Here is a 25,192-nt window from a genome sequence, read left to right as displayed (position 1 = left end):
TAGAAATTTTTGTAAAAAGCAGTGTCTTTGAGGGAAGGATTTTGGCGGTATTTTTTTTCTCTGGGGATTGAACAGAACCTTATGTATTCTACTTTTGAGTTGCACCTCCAGTCCCAAGCTCAGGCTTTTTTTGTTTTGCAGTACTAGAGGCAAGCACTCTACTCTGTACCACTTAGCTACATCCCAGCCCAAGATCAGTTTTGAGAATTAGAAGAATAAACAGCCTAAGTGAGAAAAACTTTAGTAGTACTTAATCTTCTTTTTCATTGAGATTCATGGAATAGAAATTGTATCTCACAAAGTGGAATCCTGTGAAAATACTTTCCAAATCATTTGAAAAATATGATTACAATGGTTTGTGAAGTATATTGGAGACAGTGAATTGCAGTTTAGGTACAGTTACAAACCAAATGAGGAAATCATCTGAGCTAACTCATTGGAACTAGAGGAAAATGATTTTTTAAAAAAGATGTACAAGCTGGGTGCTGTGACACATTCCTGTAATCCCACAGTCCAGGGATACTGAGGTTGGAGAATTATGAGTTCAAAGCCAGCCTCAGCAAAGGTGAGGCATCAAGCAACTCAGTGAGACCCTGTCTCTAAATAATTAAATACAAAATAGGGCTGGGGATGTGGTATAGTAGTTGAGTGCTCCTGAGTTCAATCCCTGGTACCAAAAGAAAAAAAAATATGAGCAAAAATAATTTATTGACTAAAATTCTTTTTCTTTAAAAGTACATAAGGCATTCCTTTTTGTTATGACTTGGTGAAATAATTAACATACTCTTGTGGATTGATCAAACATTGTTTTGTATGTATATTTTAAAATTCGTTCAATTCTGCCCCCTTTTGTCTGTGTTTTATTTAATTAATTTGTTTATTTTTGATGCTGGAGATTGAACCAGGGGGCACTTTGCCATGAGTCCTTTTTATTTTTAGATAGAATCTTAAGTTGCTGGCCTTGAATTTGGGATCTTCCTGCCTCTTGCTTGGCTACCTCTTCTTTAGTTAGTTTTTTTTTTTTTTTTTTTTTTTTTTTAGGAGGGTGGGTTACTGGGGGTTGAACCCAGGGGTGCCTAACCACTGAGCCACACCCCCATTCCTTTTTTATGTCTCACTGAGTTGCCTAGGGCCTCAGCTGCCTAAGCCACTGGAATTACAGGTGTGTGCCGCTGCACCTGGTTTGCTTTAGTTTCTTCATCTTCTAAGTGGGTATATTAATTAAACCAGCTTTATCTAGGTTGTTGTCTGTGAGGATGAAATACTAACATGGGGAGTACATTTTTAATGTTGCCTGCTACTGATGATATTATTGCAGTTTACTGACTCAGATCACTCTTGTTCCTTATCAGAGTTCTGGAGTAACTTCAGATGGATCTCCAGTTGTTTCCTCTGCTTCCTCTCTATTCCCAATTCACTTTAGTTGTATTCCAAGGCACACATTTCTTTGGATTATTCTTAGTTAAATCTCCCTTCTTAGTTTAAAAAAAAAAGCTGATTTTTGCCATTGGAATAAGGTCTGTAACATTTTTTTATACCTAAAAGTCTCTAGCCTTTTCCTCCAGATATTCTGATGCTTATCCAGTTTGTGGGGAACCTGAGAAAATCCTATCATAAAACAAATTTGTTGGGTGTGACTACCAAAACAAATGGACAGTGGAGTATGTTCTACGTTTTATAGCATGGCCACAATAATCATAGTTTAAATATTTTTGGCTGGTATAAATAACTGGATATCATTTCTTGTTATAAAACTTTTTCAGTAAGATAAATAGATGCAGGACCTTTGTGTAGTACTACTTTGGATAATTTTCAGGAGAAACCATTTGCATTATATTTGATAGGACACTAAACAACTTTATTTGCTTTGTGGAATTATTTATGAGCCAGTTAAAAGTTGGTGAACATCTAATGATGATAACTAACTTCAGTTTTAGAATGGTCAATTTATAGCTCTTCCTTCTAACTTATATAGCAGTTATATACCCAGGCTTATTGTCTGTTAGACTCAATGTATTAGCAACTTTTTATCTCTCTGTTCTTTGTTGCAGGAGGGTATGGTTCCATTCCATTTTATCCAAACATGATATCAGATTATCCAGGAACAAGTTATAAAGAAGGGAGACTGGTTCCAGAACACATCTCTGGAAATTACCCTATGGACCCTGACTCTCATGGCAACATTACAATGTAGGTTCTGTCTAAGCAATGATAGCCAGTGGTCTTTGTTGAGCTGATCACATGACATGTTCTTGTTTACTGAGTCAGATTGAGGAAAGTCTATTTTAAAAAGGCCAGTAGCACTTATTTTATTCCTTAAGTATTTACACCTCAATGATGTGGTTGGAAATCATAGTGAAGTTGAGGTGATGTTTTAGCCAAGAGACACACAGTATGTGATCCTCTCTGAGGCCTCTGTAAATCTACATCCAAAGAGGCAGCAAAGCAAGGGAACTAATACTAGTTGCTTGCTTGAGCTTTAGCCTTGGACTCTCATGAACTAAACAGGACCATTTGGAGAGCTGGGCTAGATTGACCCAAAGCCTAGAGACAGGTTTTTGTTTTTGCTTTCAGTAGCAAAGTCACTTAACCACTGTGTTTATACCATGTAAGTCATATAAGGCTTATTTCTTAACATTTATTCCTTATTTAGCTCACAATGCAACTCTGAGAAGGGTTTTTAAAGATGATGAAACAGTCTTTAAGAATCGAATTACTTCCTTAAGGTTATACAGACAACAGTGAAGTGTGGGACCCATGATAGTCTAACTTTAGGGCATTCCCTGTGCCAATTTCCTACAGATGTGGCCCTGAGAATGTGTTAACAGGTATACTCAGATGAAGAGAGCTGAGCCCTTGGGAATGGGTGCCTGAGAGTGGGTCCTGGGCAACCACAAGCAGCTTCATCTTACCTTTATAGTATACCATACAAACATTGCATTCTGTGTACTCCATAACGTGAAGAAGGTGGGAACACACTCACTTACTACTGCACTAAAAGTAAGAGGAGGGAACTTCTACCCTCAGGTACCTACTACTATCCTCCTTTCAGCCTCTCAGGTACAGGAAGAATGTCCTATCAGTGCCAACTGGGAAAAGTGTGAAGAGGAAATCACAGGAGTCTGTTGAAGGGAGAGGAAGAAATGTTTGGGGCCTGCTTCCCGAGAGCAGGTGAATAGATTAATAAGCCTTATTCACTTTTGAGAGGGAAAAATTTCTAAAGGGATGGTACAAACTTGATTTACTCTTCAGGGTGGCATAATACAATATTCTTAAATCTTGAACATAGTACATAGTTGTGGGAGGAGTATCCTGACCTTGGGGGGAAATAACAAGAACTTTGAGCTCCCTCTAGAGGTCCACAGTGGTAAAAGCATCATAGAGGTCTGCAGGGAGGTAGGTCCCTTTAGCAATAAACTAGCATTTATAAATGCATTCTCTCTAAAAACTGTTTTCTTACTTTGGGGGAGAAATGAGCCTATGAGAAGAAATTTGAGTTAATCATTATAATTAGCTCTGGGGCCAGTGAAAAGATAATGAAAATGAATCATGTGCCAAAACAAACTAGTATGTTTCTTAATGAGAGCTCTAGTGTTGAAACAAACCAGATCAAAATGAGAATATATGAGAATCTGATTTCTATACTATTATATATCAGAATGTTTTGAAGGTGCATCCTTATATTGGACAGAGACAAAGGTGATTTGTATATCTGCCATGTTCTCAACCTTACCTCCCCAACATCTGAAAAGAAAAGAACAAGTAATAGATTAGTAGGAAAAGCAAGTTGCATTCTTAGTGAAAACATGTAGGTAAGCTAACACGTGTAGTTTTTTAATTTTTAAAAAACCTCCTCTGGATGGGGTTGTGGTCAGAGGTAAAGCACTCACTTTGTATGCGTGAGGCACTGGGTTCGATCCTCAGCACCACATAAATATAAAAATAAAGATATTGTGTCCACCTATAACTAAAAAATGTGTATATATATAAAAAAAACCCCTCCTGACTACATGAAAAATGTATTGTAGAACAGAAATCTTAGTGATGGTCAGATGCACCAAGGAATTAGTTATGGGCCTAACTTTTACTACAGTCATTACTTTACATATGCGTGTGTGTGTGTGTGTGTGTGTGTGTGTGTAAAGTTGTAGATGGACACAATACCTTCATTTTACTTTTTTATGCAGTCCTGAGGTTTGAACCCAGTGCCTCACATATGCAAGGCAAGCGCTCTACCACTGAGTTATAACTCCAGCCCTGTAGTTATTACTTTTGTTCTTGGTATATTTATAGTAATCTTCAGAACTTAGAGACTTCAGTTCTTAAAAATTAGTATGAAACTAGAATGAAGGACTAAATAATGTTTGTGGTAATATTATGAATATGTCAAAGTTAATATTTTTTAAGTTCAAATCCCATCTCAAATGTAGCAGGGTCCTGGTAAATGATGCAAGAATCTCTAGCATCAGCGTTTTGTCCTCCAGCAGTGCAGCTTTCCGCTAGAGCAGAAAGTGTTCTGCTTTCTTGTCTTCCTTCCATTCCCATTTCATCATTCATTGACTTGAAACTTACTGAAAGTACTTTTTACTAAAGAACCATTGTTCATGAATTATAGGTTCTCTAGTGGAGATCTGTGGTCATAGGTAGTTTCACACCGTTTGCCAATGTGTTATCCCTTCAAGTCTTTTAATTATCCATATGAGAAGTTTCTGAGGAAGAGCATGTTATTTCTCTCCGGGCCTTATTTGCTTTTATCTGCCTCATGTGTTCTAAGTGTCTAGATAATACATATGCTCTGTGAAAGATAAATCCTCTGAAGACAGGCATCTGTCTGTCTGTCTCCAAACAGACTTGGAGATCATAAAAATTAATTGACATGAAGCAGAGCTGTAACTTTATCTTGTGTCCTGTTGGTCTTACTTGAGGATTAGTGAAAAACCAGGGCTTAGACGGGGAAAGAGGTAAAAAGGAGAGGCAGATTTCAGGAATAATTAGGACAAAAGGGTATCCACAGAGAAAGAACATTTGAGGTTTCTAACTCTGTAGAGAACTTAAAGACATGGGCATTTTTATGCATTGACAGTTTTTTTGGATTATTTTAGTAGTTTAACTTCAGGACATAATGTTTCAAGAGTATTGAATGTTTCATAACGCATCCAGAGAAGGTTGAATGCCAAGCAGCCCTTTAAAAATATGATAATCCTTAGAGGACCCTTGAAGGTTTTAAATCAGAAAAGAAGTGTATAACAAGTAAGTAAAACATCAGATTAGGATTTAGGGTATCGGGGATGAGATTCTAGTATCAAGATCGTGTTCTTTTCCTAAGGTATAGTTGGTATACTGTGAAATTCACCCTTTTTAGTGCACAGTCCTTCAAGCATTCACAAAAACCTAGCTACCACCACAATCAAGACCAAAGCCATTCTGTCACTACAAAAAGTTCCAGGCCCCATTGTAGACCAGTATTCCACCTATATAATAGCCCCTCGAAACCACTGATCTGTTTTTTCTTCCTTTAGTTGTGCCTTTTCCTTAATATCATATAAATGGAATCAGAATATATAGCCTTTTGAATCTGGCTTCATTCACTTAGCACATTGAATTTTGAGATTCACCTATGCTATTGCTTGTATGAGCAGTTGTTCCTACTTAACGTTAATCAGTGCTGTCTCAGAGTATGTATATACCATATTATTTGTTTATTCCCTAGTTGAGGGTCATTTGGGTTGTTTCCAGTGTTGGGTGATGACAAATAAAGCTCCAGATTTCTTTTTACATCCAGATTTTTGTGTAAGCATTAGTTTTTATTTCACTTGGATGAACACACAACAAATTTAACTTAAATTGCTGAAGTTATTTTTCCCAAAGTGGATGATTGTGCCATGTTGCATTCCTATCATCATTGGGTGAGAGTTCCCGTAATTCCACACAGCACTAGGTATTATCCCCTGTTTTTCTTTCATGTTGGTATTTGAACAGCATGTAGTGATATCTCATTACTTTTATTCTCTTTGTAAAGATCATCAAGGTTATTTTTGTGCTAATGGCTTTCACTTTGGTAACTGTTCTGTAATTCCTTGTTTATTTTAGTTTATACAAATAGTATCAAACATGTTTTGTAACTTTTTAAAAATTCAGTGACATATTGTAGACAATCTTCTAGATAAAAGTAAATTTGTTATTTTTTATCCTATACATATACATGGATAGCCTTTGTTAAAATATATACTAAAATAATAGTGGTTCTCTTAGAAGTGAAATTAAGGATGTTGACTCTTTTTTCTATACAATTTCCTTGTAAAGTTTTTAAAAAGTTAATTTTAAAGACATGATAATCTCATACTGTAAATGATCCTACAAAAATAGCTTTGTATATAAATATCTGATGACTAATTTTTAATTTGCATGAATTTGCTAAGAGACTAATTAATTACCTGTGGTTATGTTTAAATAGTGGGATTTCAAGCCTTTCTTTTTGTTTTCTCTTTTGTAAGTTGATTAGTTTAAGTATTTTTTTAAATACTTTGATTGCAATCCTGATTTTTGTCTTCCCTAAAAGTTATAGTTATCAAGTGGTTGGTTAGAACCAGTGTGGTTGTTAATCTTTAGCTAATTTTATTAATTTAAATTAGAGAATGTGGTCTTTAAAATTTATAATTAGAATTCTTTGAGTCTTTTCTATTGCTGAGTGTAACAAGTAAGTAAAACATCCAGAAGAAATGTATATTTTTTATATTGATATAAACTTTCTGTGTTTATCATTCATAATTTTAGGTATCTATCCCTTTTCCCTCCCTGGTCCCATCTACTTTTCTCCACTTGTAGTCAGTCACAAAGGGGGTGTGTCAACCTTCTAGATTTTTGTCAGCTCTATTCTTAATAACCCTGAAATTATCAAGAAAGATCTTTGAGCATATAAAGATTTATGACTAGCTTTGATTGATACATATAATAGGAAAGACCTTTTTTACTATTAAATTCCTCTTTTTTAAAAAAACAATTTTTATCAGTTATTGGGGACATTATTGGTCCAAGTGTGGCAGTTTGCAGGACCATAAATTTGTTCCTTGGTCTCCATGACTTAGAATATTCTTAAAAATATGATGCTGGAAAAAAATTGTTTAAATTTTCTAAGCCTGAAATCCAAACCTATATTATTACTATGTAATATTATTATCAAGGGTTTCTTTGGAGTAAGCAGAGGGTATAGGTTTAATGGATAAACTATAGCTTACTGTGTAAACAAGGGAAGATTATATTTGTTTTTTTTCTTTTTTTTTAAGTAATGAGTTGTTTTTTTTTTTTAAAGAGAGAGAGAAAGAGAGAGAATTTTAATATTTATTTTTTAGTTATTGGTGGACACCACATCTTTGTATGTGGTGCTTAGGATCTAACCCCGGGCCGGAACACATGCCAGGCGAGCGCGCTACCGCTTGAGCCACATCCCCAGCCCGGGGAAGATTATATTTGAAGTACTGGAATTTTACAGAGTTCTTCACAATTTTGCCAAGTCACATCACCAATTCAAGGCTGCTAAAAGGCTTTCATTTGTCACTACTACATGCCAGTATAAGCTTGCACTTAGAATATGTATTAACCCTTTTGTGTTAGTTGTCTTACATAGTAGAGAATAGAGTATCATCTTCCTTGAGCATTTACATACATATTGGTCATCATTTTTTAAAAATGTTTCCCATGTTTTTTCCACCCAAGGCCATAGGGATGCATATGTTAGAACACTCGATGTCATCCCACAAGTCGGGTCTTGAGGGTTTTTTCCCCCCCTTGTTCCTTTTTACATCATTCATTTTTTATTTTATAACTAGGTCTTCAAGGTCATCTTTTCTGCTATAGTATCTGGTCTATGAATCCTAGTCATCATATATTCATATCTTTCATTTCCAACTAACTTTTCACTTTGTGGGAGCATGGGGCAGTTCTAGGGATTAAACCCAGGGCCCCGTGCATAATAGGCAAGTGCTCTGCCATGAAGCCACATCACCACCACCACCACCACCACCCCTTTTTTTGTCTTTTTTATCTTCAAGTTCTGTTTCTATTGGGTGTTCTTCTGGTTGTAGTTCATATTTTCCTGCCTCTTCATTCCTGGTAATTTTAAGTAGGGTGCCAGACATGGTCAATTTATGCTGTTGAATATATTGAATATTGGATTTTCTTCTAGCACATAGTTAAATTATTTGAGTTTAGTCAGAACCTTATTTATTTATTTATTTATTTTAATTTTAAGGTTTTTAGGAAAGCTCCACATAGGCCCAGATCCATGTTCAGCATAAGATTCTCAAGGTAGATCCCTCTAACTCTCTGTACAGTATCTATCCTTTGGGTTACTCTGCCCATCCTTCTAGGTACTTCAGCTTTCTCAAAATTCCTAGTTTCTGTCTCTAGACCCAGTGAGATTGGTGGTCTCTGGATTTTTCTGACTTACTACCTTGTCTTGGAAGCTCATTCCAGTCAGTAAGCTGCAGTGGATATTAGTGCTCGATTTCTGTTCCTCCTCCTGTGGGCTCGAAATCCTATATGCCATAGTGCCCATTGTCTGAAAACACTTGTTTCTTATATTCTGTTCACTTTTCTTCTCATTCAAAACTAGAGGAGACTGATTGCCTGGTTAAGCATTATGGGAAATAAATTATTTGTTGTTTTTAAAAAAAGATTCAGTCTATCCAGAAATAAATGAATTTCTTTCCAGGTATGAAAGGTTAGAACAGCCCTCTGGTTGGGGCTAACAGTATAGCTGGATAGTAGTGTGTGTACGCCTGTTTTTATTTTTAAAAAGGGGAGGCTTATTTAAGTATTTACAAGTTCTTTATTTCTTAGAATTTATTTCACAATTGCTTATTTTGTTTTATTATACTCCTGGAGCCAGTATATGGCTTACTCTCTTTTCCTCCTTCTCTTTACTCAGTCCTGTACTTCATAATGATTTTCTTAAATGTATACTTAATCTTTTACTGGTTAACTATTTATCTATTGTGGTTCTAGTTCTTTCTTGTAATCCTCTTTAGGAGGGTAGACTTTAGAACATGTATCACCCAGTGCCTTGAATGTAGCAGGTGCTGAATTAAGTACTCAAAACTTTACTGTGGGGAATAGGCAGTAGTTGCTTGTGGTCATTAGTAAGTAGTATACAGATGTTTAATTCTAAATATTTTCTTGAACACAGGCATTTTAATAATGAAAAAGAGGCAATAAACCGAACATTTCTATATTATTCCACTGGTCATTCAGTGATTTGCAAAATCCTGTGCTGCTTCCTTATCCATATAGTTGTTCATACCTGCTAAATTTGAATACTGGCTCTGAAGCCTAATAGTTATGTGATTTTTCTTCAGCAAGTTATTTACTTTGTCTGAGCATCCCTTTGCTCTTCTCTAAATTGGAAATAATATCTATGTTATATTGGTGTTATAAAGATTAATAGTAGAATTGTATATAAATATCGAGCACATGTACATCATGGTAGTACATATCCCTGTGAATTGTTTTCTTTGACATTAGTTCAATGTCTTTGTATCCATACAAACCGTATTTGTTAATGTCAGTGTCCAGATGCACAAGCAAGGGTTGACATTTTCTGTAAATGGCCAGATAGTAAATCTTCAGTCTCCGACTACTTATAGATTGAGCTGGGTCCCAGTAAAATATCATTTACAAAAACAGGCATTAAGCCAGACACTGTGGCACATGCCTGTGATCCCAGCAGTGCAGGGGGCTGAGGCAGGAGGATCTGTAAGTTCAAAGCCAGCCTCAGCAATGGTGGGGCACTAAGCAACTCAGTGAGACCCTGTCTGAAATAAAATATAAAATAGGGCTGGGGGTGTGGCTCAGTGGTCAAGTGTCCCTGAGTTCAATCCCCGGTACCCCCTCCCCTACAAAACAACAACAACAACAAAAAAAAACCAGGCAGTGGACCATAGCTTTCCAGCCTGTGACTGTGGGTTACTCTTATTTCTTAATTGTATGGTTCTTTAAAATATATATGTAGATCAATACAGTTATAATCATGTCTGTACATGATTGTTTCATTGAAATCATTTATTTGGAACATAATTCTCAAATGGAATTTATAAAATCAATGAGTATCTTTGTAAAGTATCACTGCTCTCAAGAACTGAAGGATTTAAAGAATGTCAAGGACAGTTGGTATACCGTAGTTATTTTTAATTATCATTTCTATATACTATCTAAATGTTTCACCTGTCTGAGTTTTAACATGAGATCATTATATATTTGAGCCCTTCCTTGGCTATCTGATTGTGTCCTATTCTGTAAAAAGAAATAGAGAAGGTAGGTGACAAAAAGGGATGACAATGAGGTAAAAATTAAACCAGTGATGCTGATATTGTCTTTCCCACCACCATCACCAACAGTTACCATTCCACCCCCAAAAGAAAATAATTATTTCACCTTCTAAGGATAAGTATGACTGCTGACCCTTTGAAAAGAAAGGGTTGGAAGAAATAAAAGATCCATTCTTTGTAAAATTCTTGGTTTGAATTAGTATATAATATAAACAAAATTTCCCACCGTGTTCTAAACAAAATTTGATTAGACCTTTTAAATGCTGCTTTTTTGTTGCAAAATTTGGAAAAGATGTTTCTAAACTCACTGTGGTTAACTTTAATCCACAGCAGGGCACATGGCTAATATTCTGAGAGGAGGTTCTCTCTGTTTATTAACCCCATATTAGACTGTTATTTTATAAGATTAATATAGGGTGGGTTTTTAATTTAATTTTATTTTTTCCCATTGTAAAATACTCTCCTTTTTCTTTTTGCAGCACTAGGGTTCAAACCCAGGGTCTTACACACGCTAGGCAATCACCCTACTACTGAACTGTACCCATAACAAAATAGCATTTTATTTATTTATTTTTTTTTAAAGAGAGAGAGAGAGTTTTTTAAAAATATTTATTTATTATTATTTTTTTTAGTTTTTGGCGGACACAACATCTTTGTTTGTATGTGGTGCTGAGGATCGAACCCAAGCCGCACGCATACCAGGCTTGAGCCACATCCCCAGCCCCAAAACAGCATTTAAAAAATTTTTTGTGTGTGTAGTTGGAGATGGACAGAATTGCCTTTATTTGCTTATTTTTATGTGGTGCTAAGGATCGAACCCAGTGCCTCACATATGATAGTCAGGCGCTCTGCCACTGAGCTACAGCCCCAGCCCCTCAAAATAGTATTTTTAAATAAATCTTTTTAGGAAAGATTATCCTTTTAAAAGTTGTTAGTTTTCTTTGGCATTTAATTGTTGGTGGTTTGTGAGAATTCATTTGATGTGTCTGTCATACTGGGCCAAGCATGAAGTTCAGTTTAAGACTCTAACATTGTTGTATCACCGTCTGTCTTTTAAAACCATCTTATAGTTGCTTAAATAATCTTAAGATATTCCCAAATATTGGTAGTTTTTATTCTACTTAAATTTATATTATCAGCCTAATCCTGTGTATGTAATAGTTTTCTTTTGACTTGAGTGAGTTGTTTAAATGTTCAGAATTCTAAGTGAGTTCTGTTTATTAATATTTGAGGATAAAATTTGAATTTATGACTATTAAAGTTCCATCTGAAATTATTTTTACATTTTCAATTTTACCCTCATTCTAGTAATAGCTGCCTTAAAAATTTTATAGGTCATTTTTGGGTGTGGGAGTATGGTAGAGCAGTTGCATAGCATGCTGAAGCCCTGGGTGTGATCCTCAGCATCTAAAAATCGGCAAACCCCAAGTTTCTCAAAGATATATAGTTAGAAGATTAGCAAGATAACTATTGTTTTGTATTTGATCATTCTGTCAAAGAATGTTGCAGAAGTTGTTGATTTCTTTGCATTCACAAATTTTAGTAAAATATTAATAAACTATTAATTTATTATTCACTGTGCTTCTGTTTGTTAAAATAGTTTTAAGTTGGTTACTATGGGTTTTTTTTTCTTTTTTAGTGGATTAAAATATACTTGAAAGAACTTAAAATTCATTGTTTCTGTTGGTGAATTGATACATAGACTTGGAATTTGTCAGGAAACATGCTCAGCTCTGAAGTCAGTGAATTGGAAAACAAACTAATGTCTTTTGTTTTTGTTCTGATTATACAGCAGATATAATTTCTACAGTAGAATTTAATCATTCTGGAGAATTACTAGCAACAGGAGATAAAGGTGGTAGAGTTGTCATCTTTCAACAGGAGCAGGAGGTAAGTGTTTAAAAATTTAATATCTGATTTTCAGTTCCATCTTAACTGGAGCTTGTGTTGCACTGGAGAAGCTCATCAGAGGATGTTGGAATGTTTAAGAAGAGGTGTTTATTGAGTAGAACGTTCAATATATAGATATTCTGGTTCTCTTAGCTTTGTGTGTATATGTATGTGTGTTGTTTCGCTTTAAAAACACAACAGCTTTAATTGTAAAATGATTTGGTTAGAAAAGAGGGTGGAGTGGTTGAATAATCCAAGATTTTAACCAGTTTAGAAGCTTTGACCCTTGGTTTTCTCTTAATTCCATAAAGCAAATTTGCTTTGACCTCCTCTCAGCGCTTAGTTTGCTTTATGTAATTGAAGGTGGGAGGCTAGTTAAAAAAGCAGCTCAATTATTTTGATATTAGCTCATACTAAAACTGTTAGTATGTGATTTAAATGTAAAGGTTTAAATGCCAATTGCACGCATATGCATGTAAATAATTTACAAGGGCAGTGTTAGCTTTTTAAAGTGAGTTGATTGGATTTGTTTCCTTTCCTCTTAAAGAAAGGAATTTCTCATTGTAGAATCCATAATTAAAGTGCAGTTTTGCTTTGTTTTTCACCTTAGGCACACTGATTGACAGGGTCTCTTACTAAAATTTTATGCTGAACAAAATTTGTCACACTGGATTTTCCTCAACTCTCCCTCCATTTGTAGATTAGAGTTTGACCTTTAAAATTAATTGTTATGAAACATCTACCCCTGTCTATCTATAATATTAAAAAAGAATTTAAAGTAATATGGATAAATAATAGATTTTTACAAATAGATGTCTAAATCAACACAGGTTTTAAAGGATTGTGAAATTCCTTAAATAAGCAAAGAATCTAGTAATAATACTACTACTTTGCACTTCTATAGCGCCTTTGACCTGAGGATCTCAAAGTGCTTTACAAACACTAATGAATTAATCCTCACAACACCCCAGTGAGGTAGGTAATTTAATTTTAAAAGAAATGATTAATAGTGTCTGATTAGAAGATGCACAAACACTAAATATGTCTCCTTTATTTATTTATTTTTTAATTTAATTTTTTTTTGGTTGGAAGAATAAGATAAATAAGACTCAAGCTTTGCTTGACAAAGAATGGTCTGGTGGGAAGTGGGTAATTAGTTTTCTGTTACTGTTTTCAAGCAACTAAAAACTTGACCGTAGGTATCTTGAAATACTGAAGAGCTGAAATGGGACCTTAGAGGTCATTACAATTTCCCTTTATTGCAAGTGAGAAAGTTAGGATTTAAATAGAACAACCAGAAACCAGAACTTCTGACATGCTTAGTCTTTTCAATGTTTTTTGCTGCCTTTTTTGTTAGATAACCAAAATGTGTTAATTTTATTCTAGTGTAGAGCAGGCCTTCCTATAGACGTTCTCTGCCCTTGAAAGTGTTTTTTTTTTTTTTTTTGGTTTTGTTTGGGTTTTTAAAATATTTTTTTAGTTGTGGACACAATATCTTTGTTTATATGTTTGTTTATTTTTAAGAGAGAATTTTTTAATATTTATTTTTTAGTTTTCGGTGGACACAGCATCTTTATTTTTATGTGGTGCTGAGGATCGAACCCAGCGCCCCATGCATGCCAGGCGAACACGCTACCCCTTGAGCCACAGATTTGAGTGCCTTACGCACCCATGCAAAGCAAGTGATCTACCACTGAGCTACAACCCCAGTCCATTGAATGTGTTAATAGCTCTCTACAGTTAGCCTTTGTTTTAAAGAAAGGAGCTTAGAGAAAAGCTTTTATAAATTAATTTTGCTTACCTTTGGTTAATCTCAAAGGATAATACACAGGTTTTACATTCTGAGGATTTCAGAGAGAGTCTTTATTTTCGTTGAGGTTGTTTCACTTTGTTATTTTAAAATATAAGCTGTCTGGATTAAAAATTAACTTGAGAATGAAGTCATTTTCACTTTCAGTAGGTGGAAGTGTGTTAAAGTCAAACCAGATGTGAAAAAAAATGGCTAGAATTTAAGGAAAATGGGTCAAATTTTTCTTTAATAATAGGTTCAATAGGTGTAATCAAAATAATAGTTCAGTGTTTTCCTAAAGATTGTCAATTATATTAGTTCGAAATTAAAGATGCAACATGTTACTGAAGTTGCTCAGTTTTACTTGTGTTAGAAAATAAGGCCCAAAATTTTATATTGAAAAAATAATAATTTCTGCTGGGAGTGGTGGCACACATCCTAGCAACTCTGGAGGCTAAAGCAGGAGAATTGTAGGTTTAAGGTCTGTCTTAGCAATTTAGTCAGACCCTGTCTCAAAATAAAAAGGATTGGAGATGTAGCTCAGAGGTAAAGCACCTCTGATTCTATCCCCAGTACCTCCTCTGACCCCCCCCCCCCAAAGAAAGAATAAACATTTCCTGTGATTCTTTACTGAAATCCCACTGAAGATTCTAAAATGCTAATATGTCAAATACATACTCTCTTAAGAAGAAATGAGCAGAATGATTTACTTTGGGGGAAGAGTCACTGGTAAGAAAAATTAGGCTTCCTTTATGTGTATCTGTCATCCTTAATCTTTTTTAATAATTCAAAATAGGTGGTGCTGGGGTAGTTCATTGGTAGAGCACTTGCCTAATCTTAGTATGGCTCCAATATCCATCTCCAGCACTGCAAAAAATTAAAATCATTGTGTAGAACCTCAGTTAAGTAGCATATATTTTTAAAATTAATTAACACAAATATATTTTTTTAGTGATAGATTAAATAACAATAATGGTAATGGTTGGATTTCCCCCCCAAACTTAATCTTGTTAGTAATTGATTTAATGTATTTTTACCTAATTAATTTTCCACATTTTAAAGCCATGTCTTAATACATCCAAGAGTTTCTAATAAGCTGTTGTCTACAGAATGCCATTGGTTATAATTGTGTGGACTTTACACACTTTGCCTCTAATTGTTGGGCAAAATTTTACGAATTCACGTCTATATATCTGAAATAGTGGTAGCTTGAAAAGTGGAAAGAAACTTACAGATGATCTTCCTATTCTTTAGCTCAATCTCAGGAATAGTTATATAACAAAGTTATATTATTTAGTTTAGTGACACAGTTCTGGGATTAGAATTTGGGTCTCTAATTTTTAGATTAGCTATTTTTTTTAAAAGTCTTGAATTTTTTTTTTTTAATAACTTTATTTATATGTGGTGCTGAGGATAGAACCCAGGGCCTCCCACATGTTAGGGCAGTGTTCTACCGCTGAGCCATGACACCAGCCCTAGATTAGCTATTAATGTTACACTATTGTGTACGCTGCCACCTGGCCCGTGGGTATTTCTTAGTCTCTGGTAATGATATAATACAATGGTGTTTGATCATTGTGACTTTATCCTTTTACCTGTGATGAGATTCCTTGATAAACTTGACTTTACTGGGGACCAAAATATCTTCACCACTCTTTTTAGTGCCCTTACTTAAGAAGAGGTCAAACACTCTACCAGAGAACTTGGCACATCCGATTTCAACATCTTTTAACCCATCTTTTCTGATTTGTTTCATCCTTCAGAAATAGCAGGTCTCCTTCCATGTCATCCCATCGAATGTCCATCTGTGTTCTGCTTCTACTGCCTGTACATCTGTCCCCAAACCAAAATGTGAAGAAACTGAGTAGTTATTTAGTGGCTCTTCATTCAGTTCAAGTATATTTCAGACTGATAATTGCTTAATATTTTGACTGCCATTTAATAGTATTTTATTGAATAATAAATGCATTACACAGATTCTCTGTTGTAGAACAGGGTATGTGAGGAAATGGAGGCACAAAGCCAGAGAGCTTTCCCTGAGGTAGTCACAGCCATCATGTGATCAGTAAGTCTAAAATTGTGATAAATAAGCCAGTGTTGTTAGAGCATGTGCTGAAATGGGTGACTCTTTTTCATTTATCTTTACCATTTATGATAGCTTTTGACAAAAAAGAGATGATGGAATATTTCCTTTTTGTTAATGTAAATATTAATGCAATTTTTAGACACTTGAAGAGCTGTAAAATATGTGCTTTAGTTTTTAGAGATAAGTAAGATAAGTGTGGGGCGAGAGTTGGGCTTGAGGAGAAAGTCTAGGTGGGTAAAGTTCCTTTTTGAGTTTCTTTTTATATTCTTTTTGATTCATGTAAGATCTTTGAGTCCCTTTTTCTAGGAGTGCTGGTAACTTTCTTGAATTTTCTTCTCTCTTTATTATGTTTTTGTTCTGTTTTGCAATGCTGGGCAAACACTGCAAACACACTGCCATTGAACTACATATATCCCCAGACTTTTTCACCTTATTTTGAGACAGTGTTAAGTTGCCCACTCTGGCCTTTAAGTTACAATTCTACCTCAGCTTCATGAATAGCTGGAATTATAGGCATGTGCCACTGTGCCTGGCTATGCTCTTTTGTTATCTTTTGGGACATTTCCAAAATTGCCTAACAGGATAACGAAGTACCCTTAAGAAAGCATGTTCAGTTGGGTGTGGTGTCGCACACCTGTAATCCCATTGGCTTGGGAGTCTGAGGCATGAGGATCACAAGTTCAAAGCCAGCCTCAGCAAAAGTGAGGCACTAAGCAACTAAGTGCGACGCTGTCTCTAAATAAAATACAAAATAGAGCTGGAGATGTGGATCAGTGGTTGAATGCCCCTGAGTTTAATCCCCAGTACAAAAAAAAAAAAAAAAAAAAAGAAAGCATGTTGTTCATTACAAAAGATAACAAGTATTATTAATATGCTGACATCCTTCCTAAATAATTTGGAAAGCTTAGAATGAGTCAACATGCAGTTAAGCAAAATCCAGTATCATTTATACAAAAGATGTTGACTTAGTTTGATATTTATCTAAGTGTAAGAACAAAATCTGCTTCCAGGTAATGTGACAGTATTCACTTAGCATGGTTTTTCCTATGTATTAATCAGAATAGCAGATGTAGCAAGGTCCGTGAAGAATGATTGGAGAGATCTAGGCTAAAGGGAAGAGAATACAAATAGAGCTTTGATGATTAAGGCTTCATGAAGAAAAAGAGATTGATTTATTTTGTATGTAGGAATAAATTCACAAGAGATAGATCCCCTAATTTGTCAGGAATATTGTAGAGAGAATACATGAGAAACTAAAGAAAACGCCCTTACACTTTGTTTCAAATCAGAGTTCCTATCTACAAAGTAAGATTATTTTTCCAGCTACAAGGTTTTGACCATCTTTTTATTTTTCATTCATCCATCAGCCAAGGCCATGTTTTTCAGAACGTAAAACAATAGAATATCTGGGGCATGTATTTAAAATGCAGATTCCCACACTCCTCCTCCAAATTGCAAAATCAGAATTTGGCGCAGTTATGTAACCTCATCACTTCAGCTTTTTAAAAAGCCTTTTGAAAATGTCACCTAATAGAATAGGTTAAAATTGTCTTTATTACAGTACCAAGATAATGAAAAAAGTTCCAAAATGCATCTTGATGCTTATATTTAAAATACTTCAAAACAGCTTTCTTAAGAATGGAACATAACATTTTTTTAAAAAGCTCACAAAATCCTAAGTGTGTAATTCATGATTGTTAATAAAACATACTTGAGTAACTCTCCCATGAATCAAGAAGTGGGATATTACCAGCACTCCAGAAGTTGCCTTTTGCCCTCTGTATCTCCTATACCCTCTCCTCCCAAATCAAGCTATGAATTTGTTTTGCCTGTTTTGAACTTTATATGCATATGGTACATTTTACAGAATTTAAAATCTGGAATTTATAGGGTTTTGCAGAGATTTTCTCCCCCATTTAATATTTTTTTTTTATTCTTTTTAGTTATACATGACAGTAGAATGTATTTTGACATATGCATACGTGGAGTGTAACTTCCTATTCTTATGGTTGTACATGATGTGTGGAGTTACCACTGGTTGTGTATTCATATATGAACATCAAAAAGTTACATCCGATTCATTCTACTGTCTTTCCTATTGCCACTACCCCTGCAATTGTGTGTTAGCATCCATCTATCAGAGAGAACATTCGGGTTTTTGGGATTTTGGGATTTGGTTTTTTGGGATTGGCTTATTTCACTTAGCATGATTGCCTTTAGTTCCATCCATTTACTGACAAATGACATAATTTCATTCTTCTTTATGGCTGAATAATATTCCACTGTGTATATGTACCACATTTTCTATACCCATTCATCTATTGAAGGACACCTAGGTTGGTTTCATAGCTTAGCTATGGTGTATTGAGCTGCTATAAACATTGATGTGGTTGCATCACTGTAGTTTGTTGATTCTAAGTCCTTTGGGTATATGCAGAGGAGTGGGATAACTGGGTCAAATGGTGGTTCTGTTCCAAGTTTTCTGAAGAATCTCCATACTGCTTTCCAGAGTGGTTGCACCAATTTGCAGTACCACCAGCAATGTATGAGTGTACCTTTTCCCCCACATCCTTGCCAACATTTATTGTTACCTGTATTCCTGATAATCACCATCTGACTGTAGTGAGATTAAATCTCAGGGTAGTTTTAATTTTTGCAAAAGTTCTTAACCTTTCTGTGGATTCTTTGGAGAGCCCGGTAAATTTTGTGAACTTCTAATCACATAAAATACATGAGATTATATAGGAAGCCATCTTGAAATTTATTTATCAATCTTTTAAAAAGGGGCTGGGGCTAAGCTCAGTGGGAGCACTTGCCTAGCATGTGTGAGGCACTGGCTTGATCCCTAGCACCACATTAAAAATAAACAAAGTAAAGGTATTGTGTCCATCTACAACTACAAAAAAAGTTCAAAAATATTTTAGAACACTTTAATACTGTGATTTGTTGCCTACAGCCATAACCAGAGGAAATGTTGGATTTCAGCAATATGAATATGAAAATTTACCCCCACCTCTACCACATTCATGAAATCCCTAGTTTCATTCTATGGATCTTTGAGGGTTAGTCATCCATGAGCCCAAAGTGCAGAACTCTGGAATGCAGTCTCCTTTTACCAGTAAAAAAAAAAAAAAATTTAGTTCAGGCAACAGGATTACTTAACTCTGATACCAGATCCCCACATGTCCTTATTCTCAGCCCATAGCTTTGCCTACTTTGACTGGGAAGCAGTAACAATTTGTGTGCCAAATCTAATTTATATAACAAAATAAGAAAACATTTATGCTTTCTATCTATGTCCTGATTTTGTTATAAATTTGAGACTTTAAAAAGTTAGGTAATGCTTCTAAGTTAGGTAATGCTAGTTAAGTAAATAAAAGTTAATTCTCTATAACTTGATAATTATTCACACTGCTAGATGCTGGTTATAAAATGGGGGGGGCACCTTTATTTGGTATGAGACTAATTATAAATCACAGAAAAATCTTTAATAGTTATATCTAATGAGAAAGAGATTTAATCCTCAGACTTTAAAATATAGGTTGAGCATCCCTAGTCTTAAAATGATAAAGCTAACATGCTCTAAACTCTAAAACTTTTTGAGCACCAACACAATACCACAAGCAGAAAATTTCACACCCAACCTCATGTGGTATTTCATACTAAAAAAATGCACACAAGGGCTGGGGTTGTGGCTCAGTGGTAGAGTGCTTGCCTGGCACAATTATCTTAAACTCCATGTATAAGGTATATATGAAACAAATTTTGTGTTTAGACATGAATCCTAACCCCAAGATATTTTATTTTGTATATACCCAAGTGTGAAATTTGAAACATTTTTGGTTCCCCAAGCATTTCAGATAAGGATACTCAACCTGTAGTACTCAGCCTATAGTTGCTATTATGAATGACCTCTTCCATAGTCAGTAAATGCCTTTTAGGGAATTAAAAAATTGATACTTCAACCAAAAATTTTGAGACTGCCTCTTTCCCCCTTTAGTTACTGTTTTTTTTCTTCAAGAATAAAAAACCTAAATCATTCCTTTACATGAATAAAGACCTTTGTGTGTGAAAAAGGCTGATTTTTCTCAGGGAAAATTTTTTTTATTTAATTATATTTCACAACTCAAAACTTATAGCTGGGCATGTAATCCCAGAGGCTCTGGAGGCTGAGGCAGGAGAATTGTGAGTTCAAAGCCAGCCTCAGCAATGGCGAGGCACTAAACAACTCAGTGAGACCCTGTCTCGAAATAAAATACACAATAGGGCTGGGGATGTAGCTTAGTGGTCGAACGCCCCTGAGTTCAATCCCTCGTACTTTTCCACCCTGAGTACAATCCCTCCCCATCACCCCCACCAAAAAAAGTTCATGTTTTCTCAGATTGATATATGGCTTGTTTTGTTGGAACCTTGAATACAACAAAGTGTGTACTTGGGAGGAACACTTTGTTTTTATAATTTCAGGGACAGGGTTTAATAAGCATGTAGTTTGGGGGTTGGCAGAAGACAGAAGGAAGCACTTCACAGAGATTAAAATGGTGAGCCATTGATCTGCAGTATGGATTTAATTGATTATAGTATCATAGAATTTACTTGATCTTCTGGACATTTGGGTCTTTATTGCATCATTATTCATACATCTTTGCACATGTTATTTTTTCAGTAGATCACACTGACTTAAAATTACTAATATTTGAAAGCGTTTAATATTAATAAACTTTGGGGGGCTGGGGATGTGACTCAAGCGGTATTGTGCTCGCCTGGCATGCATGCGGTCCAGGTTCGATCCTCAGCACCACATACAAAGATGTTGTGTCCGCCAAAAACTAAAAAATAAATATTAAAAACTCTCTCTCTCAAAAAATAAATAAATAAACAAACAAACTTTGGAATGATGTCCTCCAGAAAAGCTATGTAAGCATGTACTTCTAGTATATGATTTTTGTTCATTCTTCCAGCACTACAATAGTAGTCATTATCATGTTTTACGTTTTTTTTTGTCAGTTTAAGGGGAAGAAACAACAAGACATAGTGGTGCACGCCTCTAATTCCATCTACTTGGGAGGCTGAGGCAGGAGGAACCAAGTCAGAGGCCAGCCTGTGCAATTTAGCAAGACCCTGTCTCAAAATAAATGAAAAAGGTTCAGTGTTAGAGCACTTGCTTACCACAGGTGAGGCCAGGGGTTCACATTCCCAGCATCACAAGAAAGGGGAGGAGGGCATTATTACTTAGTTTTGATTACTAATGTAGTCATATGTGCATATCTGCTAACCATTTTTATGTGAATTCTCTGTTTATGACCTTTGGCATCTTTTAGGAGAAATGTTAATAGTTTTCCTAAGGGTTTTTAAAGACTTCTTATACATGAAAGACATTGTCCTGTTGCCCTATGGTAGTTCTGTTGTTTTGTTTTGTTTTAAGGAACCTCTGTATAGTGGCTGCATAGTGTTTTCCATAGTGGCTACACTGTGTATGTGGTGTATTTTTAACATCATTAACTAAACATACTTAGAAAAATACACAGAACACTAGTACTTTTTCATATAACAAATATCTAGATTGTCTCAAAGTAAATAGGACTGGGCTGGGCACAGTGGCACATGATTGTAATCCTAGCAACCTGGGAGCCTGGGACAGGATGATCACAAGTTCATGGCCAGCGTCGACAACGTAGGGAGGCCCTCAGCAACTTAGTGAGACCCTGTCTCAAAAAAGGCTGGGGATGTAGCTCAGTGGTAAAGCACCCCAGGGATCAATCCCAAGTAATCCACTTCACCACTAAAAAGTGTTGTGATCCTCTGTGATGTAAGAGTTTATGTTTCTTAAACAAAACCCAGAAAACTTCTTTGATTTCTGTGATGTCTTGTATGAGTGGCACAGTGTTGAACACACAAGATTGTTTTTCTTCACATTCATTCACGATACTTGATTCATGCAGAGAACAATGCTGTCCTGGTCATTATAATCTAAAAGCCCCTGGCCAAGTTGTAGGAAAGTCTTATGCTGGCTGAGGGCTCAGCTCTCCCAGTCTGCTGTACATCTGTTTTCTGTTACTGCTCCTGTCATCTCTGCTGTTAGTCTTTGTCCTATGGGTATGTTAGGAATTCTTCTCTAACTTTACTGGTGTTTCAGGAGAGGAGAGACATCCTTCAACTTTTTAGACACAAATTTCTCCTTGTGTGATGTATTTTTGTTTCCTGTTGTGAATAGATGGTGCTTCTTGCAGTCCATTGCAGTTGCCCAACTCCTTGAGATTTTGGTTCAACCCATGCCGCTGTTCTTGAGTTTTCAGAAGGATTTTCTTCTTTTGTTTCTGAACATATTTTCATACATTGTACTTTCTTTATTCCAAAAATATATTGTATGTTTCGCCCTTGCTCTTTACATTGGTGACCTGAGTTGTATGGACCTTGATCAGTTTTTGCTTTTGACTCAAGTTTAACTTATGCAAGTTATTTGAAGGTGGGGATTCTGTGTTAAATCTCTGTCCCACCTAGATCTTAGTTAACATGGTACTATAAACAATAGTCCCTTAGACAAGTGTTTAGTAAGTGTTTAATGAAAAGACAAAGTTCAAAACAGAATATTTATATAAAAAATTGAATTGCTGCTTAATATATTGCAGTTTTTTAGTGTATAATGAAAAATCTTGTGAGACTGGGTGAGTAATTTTAGGTGTAAAATTTACAGCATTTCTTCTGAAGTGATATTAAGTGTATATATTTAATGGATTAGATATTAGGTGATCTAATATAGAGTGTAAGTATGGTAATGAGACCAAAACTCTGAATATGATTTTTATTACTCCCTGCAAATCTCCAAGGTGGCTTAAGTTCTGTGGTACACTTTGTATTAATGTCAGCAAACCTACTCCCTAATAATCGATACTGTTATTCAAGGACTCCAATATAATTGTGTCCATGAATGAGCAATCCAGATCATCAAGTTATTGGGGAAAAAAATAACCTGAAACTTAATTTAATAAAGGTTTTCTTTTGATATGGAGACTAATAATAGGATTTCTTCTTCTTCTTCTTCTTCTTTTTTTTAATGGTGCCTGGGATAGAACTCAGGGCCTCAGACACAATAGGCAAATGCTGATGAGTGAGCTTAAGCAATTCACTTGATAACTCATGTTTATTTAAAATAGTGGTCCATCAGTAGTAACCAGTTATTCTTTTGTTTTAAACTATTTTTCCATTGGTTCTTTTTTGAACAGTTTTTTTTTGATCAGCTATTTAATTATGTATTCAGAAGATGAAATTGTAAACATTATTATAATTCTCATTTTTTACTGAGGTATTAAGTGTTAACTGAAAAAGTTTACAAGTAGTACCCTTATCAAACAATTTAAATTATATTTTTTCAAGCTGATACTAAATGAAATAAATCATCAGTATGTATAAGGCTTATAAGAAGGGTAGTTTAAGGGAGGGTAAGCACTTGTTGGTGGGATGGGAAGGGCGTTGCTGGCTAATGCTGAATGTATATTTAATCAGTAGCCATGTTCTGTGTAACAGTGGTCTTGGGATAGCCTGTTGAATCTGTATCTTCTGCCTCCCTCTTTTCACATAAATGCAATGAGGTCATTGCATTTCTGAGAACTCTTAAGGCTTTTCAGCAGTGAAATAATCCAAAGACACAGGCATCAATAAGGATAAGGGAAAAAACATTAAATAACAGGTAGGAATTGACTCCCTAAGGTAGACAAAGTATAGCCTCAGCCTGCTTTTTCTGAGCAAGCTTTAAAAAAAAAATCTGGTTTTTCGATAAACTTCGTAATTATAGATGTTCAGGATTGTTGCTTTTATCAGTATGACTCCAGACTATCTAATGTGTAATTGTAAATTAGCAATTTGATTAATCCACTCCTTTCCTATTGAATGAAGCTTATTTATTGAGCTTTAGTCCCCCCCTCAAAGCTTTCTTATTTATTCCTTGACGACCTTTAAATGAAGAAAACAGAATATAATTGTATTTAAGATAAAGCTAACTAATGGAATATCCAGAATTTGCAGGATGTGTTGAAATTGATTACATATTATTTTGAAATATTAATCAACAATGATCCAAATATTTTTGTTTTCATTTTAGAACAAAATACAGTCTCATAGCAGAGGAGAATATAATGTTTACAGCACCTTCCAGAGCCATGAACCAGAATTTGACTACTTGAAAAGTTTAGAAATAGAAGAAAAGATCAACAAAATTAGGTGGTTACCCCAGAAAAATGCTGCTCAGTTTTTATTGTCTACCAATGGTAAGTGCATATCTCCTCTTCAATGCCTACTGCTTGAATCAGTCCCAAAGGGCTACTCACCTTTTCCATGAGGATTCATAAGAGTTCTCTGTGAGAGACATTAAGAAACTTTACCCCCCCCCCCCATTTTTAGATTCTCGAGTACCAGTTGTTATTTAATGCATGTCCCATTTGTAGTGAAAATAACAAGCTGCTTCACCATTGGGTTAGGTTGGTGCTATTTTTGTCACTGTTCAACTTCGTAGCTTTGTGCAAGTTACTAATACTCAGTTGAATTTTCCTCATCAGTAAACTAGAGATGATAATGTCTGTATTATAGTATTATTGTATTAAATTTAACAACTTTGCTTACATAAGGAGTATGTTAATTTCCTTTCCTCCTCCTTTCTAAGTGTACCTAAGTTCTATTGTATGCTGGTTAGAGTTGACTCTACAATTTGAAGCCCTTTATGACAAGTTAAGTATTGGAAAATTTCCTTTTGTTCCTTTGTATTTTTTTCCCTATAAATCACTGTTGGCTTACCCGTGGTATCTTGGCTGTGAAGAGAGTCATTACAGTGATTTGAGGAGATATTTCAGAAACCAGATAGCAAGTATATTAGAATTTTAGATTTTAAATTTTAAATCTTTTTTGAGACTGGAACAAGGGTTGGGAGAAACATCTCATTTTCTCAGCCCCCTTGCTATTAATAGGAGAAATTCTAGCACCTAGACCTCATCGTTTGCAGAGTATAAACTCAAGTGGCTTCTGCGGTAACATGCTAGACGACATTGAATGCCCCTTCATCCAGTTTATGCCTCATAGCCTTTTTATACTGAAATCTTAGAAATGTGGTGAACAAAA

General features: G+C 35.2%; 1 protein-coding gene across 2 annotated transcripts in view; it reads left to right on the top strand.

The window, feature by feature from the left end:
• The window catches only part of Ppp2r2a (protein phosphatase 2 regulatory subunit Balpha), a 65,725-nt gene that overhangs the window by 26,631 nt on the left and 13,902 nt on the right, over window positions 1–25,192 (top strand). Inside the window, exons 4-7 of one of the 2 annotated variants that reach the window (XM_026411599.2) lie at window positions 2,052–2,190; window positions 3,053–3,171; window positions 12,115–12,212; window positions 24,183–24,348. In XM_026411599.2, the coding sequence (XP_026267384.1) occupies window positions 3,144–3,171; window positions 12,115–12,212; window positions 24,183–24,348 (292 nt within the window). In that variant the 5' untranslated portion in view covers window positions 2,052–2,190; window positions 3,053–3,143. The remainder of the gene's footprint in view (window positions 1–2,051; window positions 2,191–3,052; window positions 3,172–12,114; window positions 12,213–24,182; window positions 24,349–25,192) is intronic. The other variant, XM_026411598.2, reaches the window with a different exon arrangement.

Source organism: Urocitellus parryii, chromosome 14 (genome assembly GCF_045843805.1).
Source record: "Urocitellus parryii isolate mUroPar1 chromosome 14, mUroPar1.hap1, whole genome shotgun sequence".
NCBI lineage: Eukaryota > Metazoa > Chordata > Mammalia > Rodentia > Sciuridae > Urocitellus > Urocitellus parryii.
The sequence above is the reverse complement of the archived record's forward strand: the minus strand, read 5'-3'. Positions and strand labels throughout refer to the sequence as shown.